At 38.2% G+C, this 19,279-nt stretch overlaps 1 protein-coding gene across 10 annotated transcripts in view; it reads right to left on the bottom strand.

Moving 5' to 3' along the window:
- Positions 1-19,279, bottom strand: part of BOD1L1 (biorientation of chromosomes in cell division 1 like 1) — a 79,668-nt gene that overhangs the window by 45,545 nt on the left and 14,844 nt on the right. For 6 of the 10 annotated variants that reach the window (XR_002825949.1, XM_023742787.1, XM_023742786.1 and 3 more), the window contains exons 2-9: positions 16,854-16,978; positions 11,010-11,200; positions 9,882-10,496; positions 8,945-9,094; positions 6,048-6,214; positions 3,503-3,614; positions 2,487-2,625; positions 1,360-1,432 (exon numbers count right to left, since the gene is read on the bottom strand). Coding sequence is in view for 8 of the 10 variants with exons in the window: in XM_023742787.1 (XP_023598555.1) it covers positions 1,360-1,432; positions 2,487-2,625; positions 3,503-3,614; positions 6,048-6,214; positions 8,945-9,094; positions 9,882-10,496; positions 11,010-11,200; positions 16,854-16,978 (1,572 nt within the window). In the remaining 2 variants the exon portion in view is untranslated. Of the gene's footprint in view, positions 1-1,180; positions 1,204-1,359; positions 1,433-2,486; positions 2,626-3,502; positions 3,615-6,047; positions 6,611-8,944; positions 9,853-9,881; positions 10,497-11,009; positions 11,201-16,853; positions 18,173-19,279 lie in introns of those variants that run through there. The other 4 variants (XM_023742789.1, XM_023742792.1, XM_023742790.1 and 1 more) reach the window with 4 other exon arrangements.

The following is a 19,279-nucleotide window of genomic DNA, read 5'->3' as shown; positions in this document are numbered from 1 at the left end:
TGATGAAGTCTCTGGTTTATGTGGCCCTTTCTGTCTCTTGGGCTAATACTTTCCTTGTGTCTTTGGTGTTATTCATTCTCCTTGCTCCAGGTGGGTTGGGACCAACTAATGTACCTTAGATGGCCGCTTGCTGGCTTTTAAGACCCCACATGCCACTCACCAAAGCAGGATGCAGAACGTTTTCTTAATAAACTTTGTTATGCCAATTGACCTAGATGTCCCCTGAAACGACGGTCCTGAGAACCCTGCCCCTCCGACTCCATCCCTCGAAGTGTTTCGTTGTATTTAGGAAAGTTATTAGCTTTGGTTTAGTCCCGTTGTGCCGACTTCCCCTGTAGTGTGTGCTGTCCTTCCCTTCACCTAAGATAATTCTTGTCTACTACCTAGTTAGTGAATACCCCTCATGTAATCACTTGGAATTTTACAATAAATAAATTTTACAAATAAATCACTTACAACAAATTCTAAGTGATTACATGTGAATAAAAGTTTATAAGATTTTCAAAATATAATTTTAACATAAAATACCTAAAAAATATGCCATTAAAACATGAGAATATACTTCTATATATGTCTCTAATATTTTTAAAGAAATAAAAACTGCTTACTGGTTATGAATAATTACTAAGATATTAGCCCCCCTTCCCCAGAAATGTCAGCTACAGCATTATAAATAGGTAATATAAATAACGATTTAAACACAGCAAAAACTGAAAGTTTATCCTAAGAAAGTAATCCGAAAAATGGAAGAAATATATTCATGGTACATATTGCTACTATTTAAGATGATAATAAAATCTTGGAAACAACCTAAATGCTCAACTATAAGTAAATGCTTTGGTAAATTATGGTATATCCATTCAATATTATATATACAATCATTAAGTATAATCACTAGGAAGCTTACAACGTGCAAGGTGACATGAAACGACTAAAACGGAATGTTAAAAACTTTTTTCTAGATTATATCCACTCTAGATTATGTACACATGTGGACAAGGAATGAATGCAAGTAAGACAGATGGTTAGTTATGGTAGAGGAATTTTAGGTATTTTCCCCTTTATCATTGTTACTGGTAATTTTGTAATTACCAATTAAGAAACAGAAAAAAAAAGGTTAAAAAAAGGAAAGCAGAAAAGCTGTTATTACCTAGGCAAAAGACCACATATATCAACTCACCAAAATGAGGAATTCAGAATATAACAAAATGGGAGTTCAAGAATCCTGAATGTAAGGGAGTTTCTATTCAACTTGGAAAAGATCAAATTGTCTTCTAAATTTTCTTCCAAAGGACTGAATGACCTATATCTAACAAAAGAGCATTTTATTTAAATGAAGTTTTACTGATTAAGACACACCTCACTTGGTTTGAGGGTTTCTTTGGAATCTTCCTCAGGTTGCTGTTTCTTTTTAGAATTTTCTTCAATATTCCTAAGCAAGTTAAAAAAAAAAAAGTTAAACATGAAGTTTGTTTGATTCAAATATAAGACTTCGTAAGATTTAAAAAAATAATAAAAATGCTTTCTTTTACAATAAACACTTAATCCATAAATGGTGACTTGTTACAACAGCAAAGTACATGATCCCCAAATATGGCATGAACACACTGCTACTGGTGCAAAAGGAAAGTATCCTTGAAACAAAAGGTCCCGATTTGCTGCTTGAAGGGTTGAATATCTTTATGGGCCACAATTACATTTTGAAAGCCTACTGTATAGTCTTAGCTCTTTTTTCTTTTTGGTGAAAACAGGGTAGTCTCATTTGTTCGGATCAACAGGAATGAAGTAAAATGGTAAGGAAACTGACAGCTAACTCTTCTCACTGCGTTATACAAATTATTGGTTCAGCTATCTTGAAATCTATGATAAATTATAAAATTGTACTTCAATGAAACAACAAAATTTCAGCCTAGGACTCGTAAGACTTCATAGCTACTCTCAGGGTCTCTTTGGCTTTCTATTTCTTATAGAATTGACCATAATAATGCAGTAGCAAAAAAGAATGTGGCTCAAACCTTTGGTTTAAAGGAGAAGCATGGAATACAGGTAAAGACAGCTGCCTGAAAAGACTGGAGAATGGATGCAGTCATTGTAAATAAATTGTTACTGAATATCCAAAACAAGGATACTTCCATATGTTTCTAGAGGTCCATGGACATATTGCAGCGGGTCTACAATTCTCTGAAACTCTAGGTACAATTGTGTGTGTATGCATGTACTTTTTCTGGGAAGAAGGTCCAAAGTTTTCATCAGATTATCAAAGAGGTCTGGGACCCAAAAAAAGTTAAGATATACTACTTTGGAATGTTATAGATATTAACACAATAGATTATGACACTACAAATGAAACCCTAAGGTTCTTCATAATCACGTAGTAATGCATATATTAAAGGTATGGCTCTTTACGCTGTCGTTTTCAATGCCTCTAGTACATGAATATAAAGGGAGGACATTACAATGGGAACGTGGCCAGATAAAATATGTACCTTGAATTTTTTTTTCTTTTTTTACTTAAGGCTACTTTTTTCTCTAAAACTTTCCGTTCTTTAAGGACTTCTTTAATTCTGGGGGCTTTGGGTTCCAAACTCTTGGCAGATGACTCTTCTAGGTCGACACTACCTTTGCCTAGGAAAAAGCAACCAATAAACTATATTTCAGAACACAGTCTTATAAACAATGTAATATTTATTTTCCATTAAGATTTTCTCATCATTGCAAAACATGAGAAATTGCTTTAGTCAATATCCTAAGGTTATGCTGGAGTAAAAATATTTTAGATGGAGAAGTCTTATCTTTTCTACTTGAAATGATCATGCTATGTAAAGGCAAACAAAAATACTAACATTTTAAATAAATAAGTATATCTCCACATACGGTTGAGTGTATGTATTTGCATATATTACACAAGATCAGTGCCCAGAGGGAGTTCAACTGTGTTCAAACCAATAGTCCAGATATATGTTTGGCATTATTTTATTTACTGTAAAACATAAATCAACTCCATTAACATCATAAGCCTCGGTTATTTACATGTTAACAATTCATTTTCCAATGACAGTTCATTCTATAATCACTGGAAAATGAACTGTTAACATGTGAGTTGAGTGAGCTGGTACTTGACAGAATGTTTAATTTAGACAGAGCAATATCTCTCTGAGGGTCTTCTGCAACCAGATGGATTGACCCAATGGCTGCAACAATGGGCTCAAGCATAACAGTGACTGTGAGGATGGTGTAGGACTGGCCAGTGTTTCGTTCTGTTGTACACAGGGTCACTATGAGTTAGAACTGACTCGACAGCATCTAATAACAACAACAGAGCAATTTATCAAAAACAAAAAAAAGACTAAACCTAATAGAATGAAAAATAAGGAAACTTTCCACACCTGAAAAAAAGGTGTTATTTTACCAACATAACATCTCTCATAAGTAATACGAGCACCTAGAAAATAATGGACTATACAGTATAGTCCAAACTATCAAAGGTTAGCATCTTCTATACCTTGACTCTTGGCTTTTGAAGATTTTGTCTTTTCTGCTTTCTGTTTTCGCTTTTCTTCAAGTTTCTCTCTATTAATTTGCCTTCTTAATAGTCTCTCTTCTTTTTCTTTAGCCTAAAAGCACAAAATACTCACAATTATCCTGACAGATTATCAGGCAAAACACTCTGAAAAACAAATATGCTGAGAAATTTTTATAAGGAAAAGTTTTAGTTTTCAAATGTTCTCACCAATTAATGGACTCAGCAAAGTGTGTTTACACCATGTGCATAAACACACACGTTTTTCACTATACTTACTTTTCCAGAATTTGGAAGCTACCAGAAGAATAAAAGAGACAGATGTGAAAAATTTCCACAACTTTTTCAGAATGCCATTAAAGAAAGGAAAGGGTGGTTTGGTAAACTGGCTGCTTCAGTCAAAAGAACAGCCATGAAAATAAAGGGCATCAAGGGTATATAGGGAGGTCTCTATAACTTCTCAATTATTCTTAAAGGAAAAAGTTAAAATTCAGATTCAAGTGACAGGCTAGTCCCACAACAAATATGACTTGCTGGTTATACTCTCAGGATCTAGGCTTTGGAACTTTCTGCTGGTCTATTTTAAAGCCAAAGAGCCCTGGTGGTGCATCGGTTAAGTGCTCAGCTATCAGCCAAAAGGTTGGCTGTTCAAACTCACCCAGTAGCTCCACGGGTAAAAGATCTGGCGATCTGCTCCCATAAAGATTACAGCCTAGAAAACCCTATGGGGCAGTTCTACTCTGACATACAGGGTCACTGTGAGTCAGAATTGACATGACAGCACCCAATAGCAACAACATTTTAAAGCCAGGGAGAATGCACAGTCATTGTGTTACTCCCATCACCCTTTCCCGGCCAGAGCTTAAAGCCTCAAAGTGCCAAAAGCCCTAAGGGCAGTGTAACTCCTGACCAAGTAACCTTTTCAGGAGATAAGCATGATATGAAGGCAGAGAAACAAAGCATGCTGTTCACTGAGGTTTTTATCAATTGAGCAAGGTTTCACCCAAGGCCTCACAAAAGACTGCATTGGCATCTACTGCTACAGACTGCTCCCTACTAGGCTGGTTTATAATCCTTCATGGCAAAGTGGTGATGAGAGACTACCTTGATACCCTGCTCCCCAGGGCAACTAAAAGGCCCCGACTCCTCAAATCCACAATCAAGATTCTATTTTCGATACTCTTTATTTTTAAAAATATTAAAATGGTACAGATTAAACAAGTGGCTGACTTTTTTATCCAATACTTTTCATAGTACTTTTGCGAAAGATAAAAGATTTCTCCTATCACTTCCTGGCTTTTCAACACAAACCTCTTGTTGAGTCAATGGGTTGATTCACCATTCACACAACCTAGTCTAGACTTACTCATCACGGGGCTCTTTGCATGCTTTCCTGCCCTCTTAGAAGTTCCTCCTCTAAATAAATTAGAAATATTTAACATTTATCTCAACTTCAACCTCCTTGGGAAACCTTCCCTGACCACCGGCCTGAAAGCTCCAGAAAGGTGGCTACTAAGTCACCTTTTCTCCTCTCAGGGTCCCCACGGAGCTCTTGTGTAGGACCTACTTGTAACAGACCCTTAAAAAAATTTGTGGAATGATGGATACAACAAAACCTTAGCAGAGTATTTCTTACCTCATCTTATAGTATTAACTTAGCAATCATCTTTTATTCCCTTGGGATATCTCTTATATAAACGAAAAAAAGCACCCTATCCTCCTATCATAAAATAGATGTTCATCATACAAACTTTAGCAAATGCAAAATAAAACAAAAAAACTCACTACCGTTGAGTTGATTCCAACTCCCAGCAACCCTACAGGACAGCGTAGAACTGCCCCATACGGCAGTTCTACCCCAAGGAGCCAAGGAGCAGCTGGTGGATTCAAACTGACGACCCATGGGTCAGCAGCCAAGTTTTTAACCACTGCACCACCAAGGCTCCAAATATAAAATAGGATTATTAAAAAAAAAAAAAATCACAAATAATACTGGTAACCACCATTAGCATTTTGGTGTATTTTCCTCAAATCTTTTTTCTATGTGGTAGTATTTCCTCATTCTAAGATGCACAACTTTTCATATTTTAATGTTTGTGAAATTGGGATCCACATGTATATGAGGTAGCATTTTTTTTATTTTTCCCTCTAAAAAGCTGGTATTAATTCAGTGGCAGATATTACAACTAGAAGCACTTTCAAATCCAGGAAATAATGTAGACTGTATTTCCTTTCTTCTTAATATTATATAAATGGCTCTAAACCATTATGTCTCTTTGTATGACTTGATTCAAACCTTTCCATTCCATGAAACATTTAGGTGGTTACCAGTTTTTCACTATTAATGATGATGAGATGCACACCTCAACTGTAAGTTCATGTCTAAGCTCCCTAATTAAATGACAAGATTCCTAAAGGCAGAGACAGGATGTAACTGCTTTGTAAGCTAATGAGTGCCTTGCACAGACTATTCGTTTGTCAACCTCATTTAGTAGGCCAAAAAAATAACAGATCAAATCTGACTTACAACAGACTGTCGTCGTTGTTCTACAGTAAGTTCATCATCAGAATCACTGTAGTACTTGGAGTAAAGATATGGTTTGTGGACATAAGCATGTCGTACGCCTTTTGCTTTTCCTTCGCTAGGATCACTAGTTTGAGTTTGTGTTTTATTCAGTTTGCTCTTCTCTTCATCTGGAAGAAAGTCAATAGAAAGAGGAGTGCTTTTGAAAATTAGTAATAAAATCAGCATTATGCTGTATAAGCATCAAACACAGTATCGACGTAGTTCAAGTGTATTTGTAGGCCCAAAAGGGTAATATCAGTAAGTGAAAATTCAGAAATTGACATTTGTAAAGGCTTTAATCTATACCTTGCTTCTTAACAATCAGTTTCTCAAACACAAAGGAGGAAGGCAAAGAAAAATTAGATGTTATTTACGTTCTCATGCAAAATGTGTACACCGAGTAAGAGACAGTCGTTGGAACAGAACAAGGCGATACTACGTGGTTTAAAATCAGGAAAGGTGTGCTTCAGGGTTGTAGCCTTTCAGCATACTTATTCAATCTGTATGCTGAGCAAATAACCCAAGAAGCTGGACTATATGAAGAAGAATGCAGCATCAGGATTGGAGGAAGACTCATTAACCTGCAAATGTAGATGACACAACCTTGCTTGCTGAAAGCAAGAAGGACTTGAAGCACTTACTGATGAAGATCAAAGACCACTGCCTTCAGTATGGATTACACCTCAACATAAAGAAAACAAAATCCTCTCAAGCAGATCAATAAGTAACATCATGATAAATGGAGAAAATACTGAAGTTGTCAAGGATTTCACTTTACTTGGATCCACAATCAATGCCCATGGAAGTAACAGTCAAGAAATGAAATGATGTATTGTACGGGGCAAATCTGCTGCAAAAGAACTCTTTAAAGTGTTAACAAGCAAAGACATCACTTTGAGGACTAAGGTGCATCTGACCCAAGCCATGATACTTTCAATCATCTCATATGCATGAGAAAACTAGATTAAGACTAAGGAAGACCGAAGAATTAACACCTTTGAATTATGGTGTTGGTGAGGAATATTAAATATACTGTGGACTCCCAGAAAAATGAACAAGTCTGTCTTGGAAGAAGTACAGAGTGCTCTTTGGAAGCGATGATGGTGAGACTTTGTCTCACATACTTTGGACATGTTATCAGGAGGGGCTAGTCCCTGGAGAAGGACATTGTGCTTGGTAAGGTAGAGGGTCAGTGAAGAACAGGAAGACTCTCAATGAGACAGACTGACACAGTGGCTGCAACAATCGGCTCAAACATAGCAACAAGTGTGAGGATGGTGCAGGACCGGGCAATGTTTTGTTCTGTTGTACCTGGGGTTGTTATGAGTCAGAACCAATTCAACAGCACCTAATGACATGTTCTCTTGAGAAACAGTGAATTATCATTTGTATGTCAGTGGACTTGATATGAATGCTTTACCACTGTTAAGTTGAAGAAGTTCACTTGAAGCCTTTCTTTAAAGTAAACTTAAGATTTTAACGACTACCTGCTAGTGTCTCATTTAAGGAAGAAGCAGGAATCAATATGTGGCCCTATACCAAGTATACTCTAAAACCCCTCTACACTAGGAAGGCGGATTTATTTCCCCAGTGATACCGCAAGAAGGAGGATACTATGCAAACAAAGTTTTCATTTGCTACTGCATTAAAACCAAAACCAAACCCGTTGCCATTTAGTGGATTCTGACTCAGTGTGACCTTATAGGTTAGAGTAAAACTGCCCCCTAGGGTTTCGAAGGCTGTAGTCTTTACAAAAGCCGAATGCCACATTTCTCCTGCGGAGCATCTGGTGGGTTCAAACCACCTTTTGGTTAGCAGCTGAGCGCTTAACCACTGCACCACCACAGTTACTTTCCTACTACTCAGCACTCCTAAAACAGCCATCTTCTTACTTTTTGGATCTCATACATATAAAATCCACCCGTACATATAAAATCCAATCCTGCTCAGGAAAAAAAAAAACTTAAAAAAATATATGAAAACATCCAGAGTTAGAATATTTTATTTAGGTAAATGAAAGTACAGTGTTCCCAACATGAGCAGCATTCTCTGTAGGTAGACACTACGGAACTGGCCTCATGGGGACAGATTTGGGTAGGGAGCGCTATTACTGTGGCCTTTTGATTTTTTTCATGGATACTAAGAAAAAAATGAAAGATAGGCGAGATTGAGACACATCTGTGGCATCAAAAAAATAAATCCTCCTTCCCTTTGTTTTTGCTTCTACTTTTTCTCCTCTATAATATCCCTAGGGATCCTATCCAAAAGAGAACAGCAAATTTACAAAATGCTATGAACAGGCAACTGCAAATAATATTCAGCAGTTTTGGTTTTTGATGCCAACTGAATGATGTGGCAAAGAGTAGCATAAGTGGTGGGTAGCATAGATTCAGGTGTGAAACAGGCTGGTGCTCACTAGCTGTGTGACCTTGGACAAGACACACACTCTCCGTGACTTTGTTTCCTTGCTTGTACCTACTTCACAGAGTTATTGTGAAGATTACATAGGTTATCACATAAAAGCCCTTAGCACAGTGCCTGGAACACAGCAAGCACTTATTAGTGAGCTTAAAAACAAACAAAAAGTATCTTCATATGCACGATCTCATCTAAGTCTTACAGTAATTCCATGGGTGGAGTTAAAAGATGGACAAACCAAGGCTTATTAAGGTTTAGTGACTTACCAAGTTTGCTCCAAGAGAAACCTCAGATTTTGGGACTCAGAAACAAATCTTCCCACTACAAAGTCCCATGCTCTGCCACTATACCACACTGTTTTTCAAGACAGAGTCATCTGTATACACAAATAATGCTCCATGGGAAACTTCACAGAGGCATTATTAAGTAAAATGTTTTACCATCTGATGTAATCTCGCCTTCTTCAGTGCTGTCAGACATTACAACTTCCTCCTCAGTGTCTTCTTCAAAAGATGAAAGATCACTGGTATGGACAGAGCTAACTGTGATGTCAGTAAGTCCATCCACATCAGAATCTACCAGAGAGCAATCTTCAGGAATAAAATCAAACACAAACTAAATCAGCTTGTTACTAGAACAGACTCAGAACCTAATTCTGAACTTACATTTAAAATTTTCTGCTTCAAATACACATCAAAGAAATTCAACTGCAGAAATGAAAAATCTGTCTTATCAACTATTATCAAACAACATAGAGCTGTTTCTAAAAAATACAAAGGTACATTAGTATCCTGCAAATATAACTAAACAATTAATTTAAGGTGTGATATAAACAAAAGCAAGTTTTGAGTGAGATATTTACCATTTAATATTTTAAAGAACAGGAGATACAGTGAAACCTGTGAGAGCTGGAACTTGGTGAAACTGCCTTGTTTTTCTGGGTCTTGCAGGTCTTCTGCCTTTGACAGAGTGCAGCATTAAACACTTTTCCATCTCTCCGTATTAGTGGAAAATATTTTGAGTTTTCCTTCTCTGACAGTTTCCATTTTACACAGGTTCCACCTTTCACAGGTTTTACTGTACAATTATGAATAAAGCTGGGTGGAATAATGCATATGAGAAGTTATAAGACTTAAATGATAAAATTTCAGAGTTGTTCAGTTTATTCACTTTGTGAACTGGTACATTAATGTAGAAAAGAAATATACAAATGTTTGCTGTTCTTTTTTTAACAAAGGGGATTCTAAGTTTTCAGAGTTTTAAAACAATTATCAAATAAATTTACTAAAATTTGAAGACACGCAAATATGGGATATCCCCAAATAGATACCCTTTGTTCTGTAAACTAATGTAGATCTTTTGCAAGTTTTTACATACCTTCTTTTGTTCCTTCAACAGTTTTAGCTTTATTACTGTTCTTTTCTGTAGGAAGTTTTGAACTCTCTACTTCTTTTTCCTTTACTTGTTTTTCATCTTTTATTTTTTGCATCTCTTCACTCCTTTTTGAGTGATCAAATTTCTTTTCAGTCTTTTCCTTCTTTTCTTTCTTTCTTTCTCCTTTCTCATTGCTATCGAGTTTCTTTTCACCTTTGTCTGTTGATTTATTTTTTTGGTCACTGCCTTCCTGTTGAACTTCCTTACTGACCAGAATTAAACTATTATTCTCTTTTGCATGATTTTTAATTTCTTCAACTGGACCAGGGAAGTCATTGGATTCTTCGGACTTAGGGGCTGCTTCCAGTCCTTCCCCTGCAGAGTCAGGGGGAGATTTCTCTTTATCAGCCACATCCTCTGAAGTTCTGTCTTTTTCAGTATTAATATCGGTGCTTGGTTGAAATGGCAGTTTTTTGTATACTCTCTCATTGGCCTTGGAGTTGGACGTTTCTGTTGAGGCCCTGGCAGCACTAGCTTCTTGGTTAAGAGAAGTTATGGTTTCCAAGATTGACATGGCATCATTAGCTACATTAGCACTGGGCCCAGGAGCAGGGATACCTTAGAGGGAAAGACACGTTTTCGAATAAATTTATGCAGAAGGTAAACACCTTTGCTGAATAACGTTACATGTCACTATCATCTTTACATGATACACACGCTGTGCAGATCATTCATGTTCCTTTAGACTTTCAGGTACAAGTGGCAGTACACAATATATTCTAAATTCTCTACCTCTCTAACAGTATCTTAGGAAAGGCACTATGCAAATCCGTGAAGCTTCTGTCTAGTACCCAAAAAGAGAACATATTCTCTAATGATTTTAATTATTCCCTCTATTAAAATGCAAACATACACACAACACACACACAACACACTACTAAGATGCTTATTATTTGTATTAATATAAAATAAGATGTTATGCCAGTTTAGGAATCTGGGTGATATTTAAAGTAAATTCAATTTTGCTAGATAGCCAAACAAGGAAATGTTTAAGGAACCAAATACCCCTAACTTGATCCTCAGTGCAAAGAACAAAAGCAATGGAACTGACCAAGAGTAAAAGCAAACCACCTTGTATAATGATGGAAGAATCTGGCTTCTCATCATCGGGAGCTGTACTGGCACTTGCTTCCTCTTTGTGATTTAACGTGGCCAAAAACTCATGCACAGCTTTCTCCACCTGAGGTCTGAATGTGTGGTTGATCTTTGGATCCACAACCTGAGAAATGATTCGGTCAATACCAGACTCCAACATTCCTGACCTGAAACACAGGACAATTTAAGGGTGGAAAAATAATTTAATATTATTTACATTAAATACTTTAAAACTATCACTGGTATATATATGTTCAATCTTAAATTGGCCTGATGCATTCATCCAGACAGATGCACAGAATAAGCAATGGAAAATAAGTTTTAAGCTGTAGAAGCATTTAGGTATACCATACTACAAAAAAGTCTATAATCTTTCTATTGCTGTCACTGCTGGAAATTCTAAAACACACAAAACAACAACAACAAAAACACCCTTAAAACTAAGCATAGTAGACAGAGCCCGGGAATATATGTGATGCTTATTTCACCCCAGCCATGCCTGTGGCATATAGGGATAAACTATCACTAAGGCTGAGTTCTGGGTATGAAATAAAACTATGGACTCTGTAACTTTTATAAAAGCAGAAAAACATGTCTTTTATAAGCATTAGAGTCTGCACGTAAGCTGAAGAACACAAAATGTAATTTCATCATACTAAAAAGAAAAAAGAAAATTAGGCAAACAGAAATGAAAGTTAAGACTTCTGGCTTTCCTTTTATTGTCTTCTTGCTATAAAAACTGGACGATTTATTCATTCAACTGTTACATTATGAGTGGCTTCTATATAACAGGCACCGTACTGGCCATGGAAACCCTGGTGGCATAGTGGTTAAGAGCTACGGCTGCTAACCAAAAGGCTGGCAGTTCAACTCCATCAGGCGCTCCTTGGAAACTCTATGGGGGCAGTTCTATTCTGTCCTATAGGGTCGCTATGAGTCGAAATCGACTCGATAGCAATGAGTTTTTTTTTTTAACGAGTACTGGCCACCTGTTTAGCTACAAATCAGACCTGTTCCTTGTTCTGGTGGGGGAAAGTAGACATAAACAATTCAACTAAAATATGTACCATGTACTATAGAAAAAGACAGGAGTAATACATTATTAAATGTGTCTAAGATAATTTGGGATAATATAATCTGCTTCACAGAGGAGGAGACAATTGAGCTGGATCTAGATATCCATAGAAGAGAAGGGCAACAAAGGTGCTCCAGGTTACATAGCACATACAAGGGACAAAGGAGCAAAGAGGACAGCGATGTCTGAAATGGGCAGAAAACCAAAGGTGTCTGAGTAAAATAAGAGAATGTGAATTTATTTATTTATTTATTTTAATATCTTATTGTACTTCAGGTGAAGGCTTACAGAACAAATAGTTTCTCATGAAACAGTAGTACACATGTTGTTTTATGACATTGGTTAACAACCCCACAACGTATTAACCCTCTTAATTCTCAACCTTTTTTTTTGGTGAAAATACACATAGCCAAAGATACACCATTTCAAAAATTTCTACATACACAGTTCAGTGACATTGACTACACTCTTCCAACTGTGCTGTTATTCTCACTTAAGATGAAGGCTTACAGAACAAAATAGGTTCTCATTTAACAGTTACTACAAATGTTGCCCTATGACAATGGTTAACAATCTCACAACACATCAACAATACCCTTACTCAACCTTGTGTTCCCTATCACCAGCTTTCTTGTCCCCTTCTGGCCCTTGTCACTGGACTCCTGTACCTCGTTAGTCTCATTTGGTTTTACGGGGCTGTCCACTCCCAAGCTGAACAGTGAACCTCGGAGGTAACTTCACCACTGAGCTAAAAGGGTGTCTGGGGGCCATACTCTCGAGGTTTCTCCAGTCTCCTCTAGACCAGTAAATCTGGTCTTTTTTTTGTGAGTTAGAATTATGCTCTACATCCTTCTCCAGCTCTGTCCAGAACCCTCTGTTGTGATCCTGGTCAGAGCAGTCAGCGGTGGTAGCCGGGCACCATCTAGCTGTACTGGACTCAGTCCAGTGGAGGCCTTGGTAGCTGTGGACAATTAGGCCTTTGGACTAATCTTTTCCTTGTATCCTGTTCTCTTCATTCTCCCTTGCACCCGAAGGGATGAGACCAGTGGAGTATCTTAGATGGCCGCTCACAGGCTTTTAAGACCCCAGACACTACTCACCAAGGTAGGATGTAGAGCATTGTCTTTATAAGCTGTGTCATGCCAATTGAGCTAGATGTTCCCTGAGACCATGGTCCCCACAGCCCTCCGCCCAGCAATTCAGTCCCTCAGGGAGTTTGGATGTGTCTATGAGGCTTCCATGACCTTTCTCTGTACACGTTGTGCTAGTTTCCCCTGTATTGTGTACTGTCTCACCCTTCACCCAAGATACCACTTATCTATTGCCTATTTAGTATTTCCCCCCCCACCCCTCCCATCCCTGGTAACCAACAAAGATTGTTACATTTTGTGTATGAACTTTTTCATGGGTTTTTACAATAGAGGTCTCATATAATATTTGTCCTTTTGTGATTGACTTTATATCACTCAGCATAATGTCCTCCAGTTTCATCCATGTTATGAGATGGTTCACAGGTGAATTTATTTTAAGAAATGCACTTAAACCTTGGTTCTTCCTAAAAAAAATGTGAGGAATTGAAATGTCCCGATAGTGTTGGAAGGGTGAGGTGCTAGGCCTCAGTCTCTCTCTATAGAATGGGTGAGGAGGTGACTCTCCTTATACTTCACAATGCTATTTTTGAGTGTAGGTCTGTCTGGAGTGCAGGATGGATTCGATTTTCATCTCCTGAGGCACCTTGCAGTCTTGTGATATTATAATTCTACTTATGTGGGCCATAGAGAAAAATGAGTCAAATCACCACAAAGTAGGTTATATGCTTTTTAAAGTTCTAAGACAAAAAATGCAAATCCTGCAAATACTGCCACATCTTACAGGTGTCTTTAAAATGTAGCAGGTAGAAAATAAACCAGGAAAAACAATCTTAAAAATGTTTTGATTTATGGGACAAGTAGCACAAAGGCATTAAAAAACAAAACAAAACAAACAAAACCCACCCACCCCCAAGTTATTGTTTGTTCTCTTTGTCTGTTTGCCCATTTTCTGGCCCCTCTTCCTACAAACAAATATACAAACAAAAACACCTCTACTTTAATCTTCTGTCACAACAGAGGTCAGCTCTGATCTTAAACAAAAAATGGAGGCCATGCTAATGACCATACTGCTCTTACTAGGCTCACTGCCTGGAGGTGTGACTCTAGCTGCCTCACCAAAGAGGGCAGAAACCATGTCCCAGCCTCAAAGGCAAAGCCAAAATGAGAGTAGCTGGCATTTTTCTGGTTAAAGTTATTTCCTTGTCTTCATTTTAAATTCTGTTAAGATCATTATTCAGAGCTACCTAGCATTTTCAGACTTTGTTGTACAACTGAATGCATATGGAGAATAAGATTTTTTTCCCCTGACTGAGTCAGTGGATTGAACCATACGAAATTGTTGGCATTAGTCACTATCAGTCGTAATCAACTCGAAGGCAATGAGTTAGTTTAGTTTAGATCGTCTCTGTCCTAGAAAAATGGCAATTTTATATAGTCTAACCTAAGAAAGTCAATTTAGTATTTTTCAAAGTATATGTATGAGAAACTGTTTGAAACTGTGTTAACAGGGACTAGGAGTTAGAATCGACTTAACAGCAACAAATCCTCCACATCATTATTTAAACACAACTAATCCCTTTCTCTGAGGAAGCTTTAAAATGTTATGAGTGATACAGACCTTTGCTAATGAAATCTCGAAAGAGAATAGTTCATTTAAAAATAAATAACAGCCAAGAGAATTTACAGACGTCCCAGGAAGAGCAATACCTAAATTATCTACGGAGGTCATTGTTTTCCCTGTTTTAAATGTCTCTGGAGGAGATTCTTCATTTCCCATCGGTAGAATGTTCTAGTATTTAATCACTGACAGTTACAACAACCCTCATGAATGTGTACAGCAACCCCTCAGCAAACATGATTTTGCGATAACCGTGTTTGATATTTGTACACCTACAATTGTAACTACCTACTTGATTTTTACATGTTTATATTTAGTTTAAAGAGCCTAGGTGGAACAATGGCACTTGGATGCTAATCAAAAGGTTGGCGGTCTGAACCCACACAGCAGCTCCACAGAAGAAAGACCTGGTGATCTGCTCCTGTAAAGATCAAAGCCTAGAAAACCTGACGGGGCAGTTCTACTCTGTCACGTGGAGTCACGATGAGTCAAAAATCCACTCGATGGCACCTAACAACACATTTAGTTTAGCTTCCTTAAAATAAAGGAACAGAATAAGTGACTGCTTCCCTTATAGACTGGGCGCTGAGGGATAAATGCGATGTCAGGAAATTTGTCTTCCATTTTAGGCTCTCAACACATGAAGAAAAGCATGCAGGAGCCCCTAAAACATGCTTTTAAAGCAATGCAATTGAGTATGAGAAAGGAGGCAGCTATGCGAATTGCTGAGTAAAAAGCCCTTGGTGGTCAGTAGAGTCTGCCTCCCGCCACCAGCTTTCCCCCTTCCCAACACCCCTGACCTCTTTTGGTTATTGTTCTCCTGAAGGCCTTGGTGGAAATGAGTAACCCTCCAGGCCTGTCACCCCACAGAAATGTCTCTTCGCTTTCAGGAAACAGCTTTGACTTTTCCCAACAGATGTAGCAGCCCTCTAATGGCATCTTTGGCTCTCATCTGGACTCCTTTACAGGTTCTTCAAACATCCTTTAAAATGCAGACAACAAAGCTATCGTTAATCTCCCTTCTCTCTTATTCACCAGGAGACAAGTCTGAGCCCCCAAGCTCTTGGTGTATTGTATTACCTATGGCTAACTGGGTCCGTCTTTTAGTCAGTATGTGGATTTTCAGTTGTGGGGCTTCCTGTGGGTCAGAACTATCAAGTGAGAAGCATACTAGAAATGCGTGAAAGGTTCCTGTGGAGCAGGAGGGAATTAAGGGGTGGCAGGTAAAAAGAGACTTGTTTAACTGTTTAAACCAAAACAAACAAATCATCGAGTTAATTCTGACTCACAGTGACCCTACAGGACAGAGTAGAACTGCCTGATAGGGTTTCCAAGGAGCAGCTGGCAGATTCGAACTGCAGACCTTTTGGTTAGCAGTCAACTGTTTGAAAGCCACATATAACTCCCAAAGATGTGCTTGAAGGTAAATATTCGTCAAAGCAGGAAGACTAGGCACTTTTTAAATAACTCAGTCACCCTTATTGGGACAGTAAAGCAGCTACAGAAGGTCCGAATCTTCTGGTCTTGGCAAATATTTACATTCAAGAACAAGCATACGATTTTAAATCTGTTTTGGAGTAAATATAACTTTTTTTTTTTAACCCAAAACCAATTGCTGTCAAGTAGATTCCGACTTCCCTAAACATTCCAGCTCTTTTCATTCTTTTTATGTTACATTTACCCAAAATGGCTTTGATAGGTCCAAACACATTTTTTTGGCTACATCATCACTAAACAGAAGAGTTAAAAGTCACAGTAAAATGAAAACAAATAAATAAATAAAAGCTATACTTCGAAGATAGAAAACCTGGACTAAAATCAAGGGAATCTAAAATCAGGAATAATCTGTTAAAATTTAGGGGCAGGAAACGAAGCGATTAAAGTATACTCTAAAATTAGACTGCATCACATGAAGCAGCCATACCAAACCTGATAAAGTTGTCTACATCATTACTGAACAGACTTCTGTGTAATGTCTTTGCTTTCAGGCAAAGTAAGCTGTGACATTTTAAAACGTGCTTAGAACTCAGACTTACTTGAGGACTTGCTGTCTGATATTGTTTCTTAGCTGGTTCTTATTGAGATGAGGACTCCATGTATGAGTTGCTAAGTGGTTCACCACAAAGTTGTCAACACGTTGTCTCAGATTCTGATAGGCAGGCTAGAAAGAAAACAAACAAACAAAGCAACAAAATATTAAAAATCTCTAATGTTATACAATATCAATACTCGAGGACTTGCTGTCTGATATTGTTTCTTAGCTGGTTCTTATTGAGATGAGGACTCCATATATGAGTGGCTAAATGGTTCACACAAAGTTGTCAACACTGTGTCTCAGATTCTCATAGGCAGGCTAGAAAGAAAACAAACAAACAAAGCAACAAAATATTAAAAATCTCTTATGTTATACAATATCAACGTTGACAATCTCAGGAATTTGAGTATCTTTAATGGTGTTAATATTTCTTAGATACCAGTATCAATGTGGCAACAAAGTTTCACGGTATATGGTCTGCCTGCCTCAGGATAACTGACAATCATTTAATACCTCGTTCTTTTGTCTAGGAGCCCTGATGATGCAGTGGTTAAGAGCCCAATTGTTAACCAAAAGGCTGGCAGTTCAATTCATTAGCTGCTCCCTGGAAAGCCTATGAGGCAGTTCTACTCTGTCCTATAAGGTCTCTGTAAGGTGGAATTGACTTGATGGCAACGGGTTTCGTTTTTTTCCTTTGGTTTTCTTTTGTCTAAGACAAGGTGTTTTGAGATATGGGGAACACAAAGAAGAAAGTCACATCTCTCATTTGTACACAGAGGACTAGAAAATAAGACACAAATAAATGCTACAGTTAGAGGATTTGGAGCAAACAAAGGAGGGGAAAGGAAGTAAGGCTTCACTGAGAAGGTGGCAATCAAGTCTGACCTTCAAGGTTTAACAATGTAACTGGGAATGGGAATGGTGCGCTTTGCAGGTACAGGGACTAATATAAGAAAGAGCAAGTGGATGAGAAATGTGGGGGTAGGGGTATTTGGGAACCCCCACATTTGGTATTTCGATTTGGGTGGAGAAGAGAATATAAAAAAAAAGAATAATGAAGTTGGAGACACAGGATGGGGCCTGGTGGTGGAGGGCTTTGGGTACCTACAGAAGTTTGCAATTATTGGGTAGAGAAGGGAACCCCCTGCACATATGAGCAGAGTGATATGATAGTTGAGCTTTCTGATGATTAATCTTCCTACAGTGAGAGACTAAACAGAGACACAAAATGTACTTAACCAATCACCAATTGCTGTCAAGTAGATTCAGACTCACAGCAACCTCATATGTTTCAGAGTAGAACTATGCTCCACAGGGTTTTCAATGGCTGTGATCTTTCAGAAGTAGATTAGGACTTTCTTCCCAGGGGCCTCTGGGTGGATTCAAACATTTGATTTAAGGCAGTAGTTCTCAACCAGGAACAATCTCCCTCCTCCCTAAGGAAATAAGTGGTAATGTCTGGAGACATTTTTGGGTATCAGAACTGAGGGAAGTGCTACTGGTATCTAACAGGTAGAGACCAGGGATACTGCTATAACATCCTACTGTGCACAGGACAGCCCCACAACTATCAAGGCAACAGCACACCAGCCCAATATGTCAACAGTGTTGAGGCTGAGAAACCCTGACATAAGAGGAACAGGGCAAGAGAGGACACATATGCTATCGCTACTTAAAAGGACATTGCCTAGAAGGACTGCTTGAACACTCACTCAGAAATGCACATTCCATTCCCACAGGTTGTCCTCAAATGATTTTAAGCATAACTGTACAGCCTCATCTTCTGCCATTTCCCCTCTTTGCTTTTATTATCTTTTGCAACTACCAGTCCCTCTACTCACCCATCTAGCAAACTTCTCACCTGCAGAGCTCACCCTAACCCATGAAGTCATCCCGGTCATTGTCCCATGTTCCCACTGTCTTCTATTTGTTGTTAGTTGCCGTCGAGTTGGCTCCAACTCATGGTGACCTTATGCATAACAGAGTGAAACACTGCCCTGTCCTGTGCCATAATCACTGGTATGAGTCCATTGTTGCGGCTATTGTGTAGCATCTTCCAGCCTAGAGGGCTCATATTCCAGCACTATATTGAGTGATATTCTTGTTTTTCTTTTAAATTAATTTTTATTGTTGTAATTAAATGAAGTTTACATTTCAAGTTAGTCTCCCATACAGAATTTTTTTTTTTTTTACATACATTGTTATGAGACTCCAACCACTCAACCCATTCTGCGAAAGCACACTCCTACTCTCCGCCCCTGATTCCCCATGAACCTTCAACCAGCTCCTAACTCTCTGCCTTCCCATCTCACCTCTGGACAGAAGTCGCCCCTTTGGTCTCTTGTATCTACTTGACTAAGAAGCACATTCTTCACAAGTATCACTTTATGTCCCACAGTCCAGTCCAATCCCTGTCTGAAGAGTTGG

This window comes from Trichechus manatus, unplaced genomic scaffold (genome assembly GCF_000243295.1).
Source record: "Trichechus manatus latirostris isolate Lorelei unplaced genomic scaffold, TriManLat1.0 scaffold00218, whole genome shotgun sequence".
Classification (NCBI taxonomy): Eukaryota; Metazoa; Chordata; class Mammalia; order Sirenia; family Trichechidae; genus Trichechus; species Trichechus manatus.
This window is presented reverse-complemented; position numbering and strand designations above follow the sequence as displayed.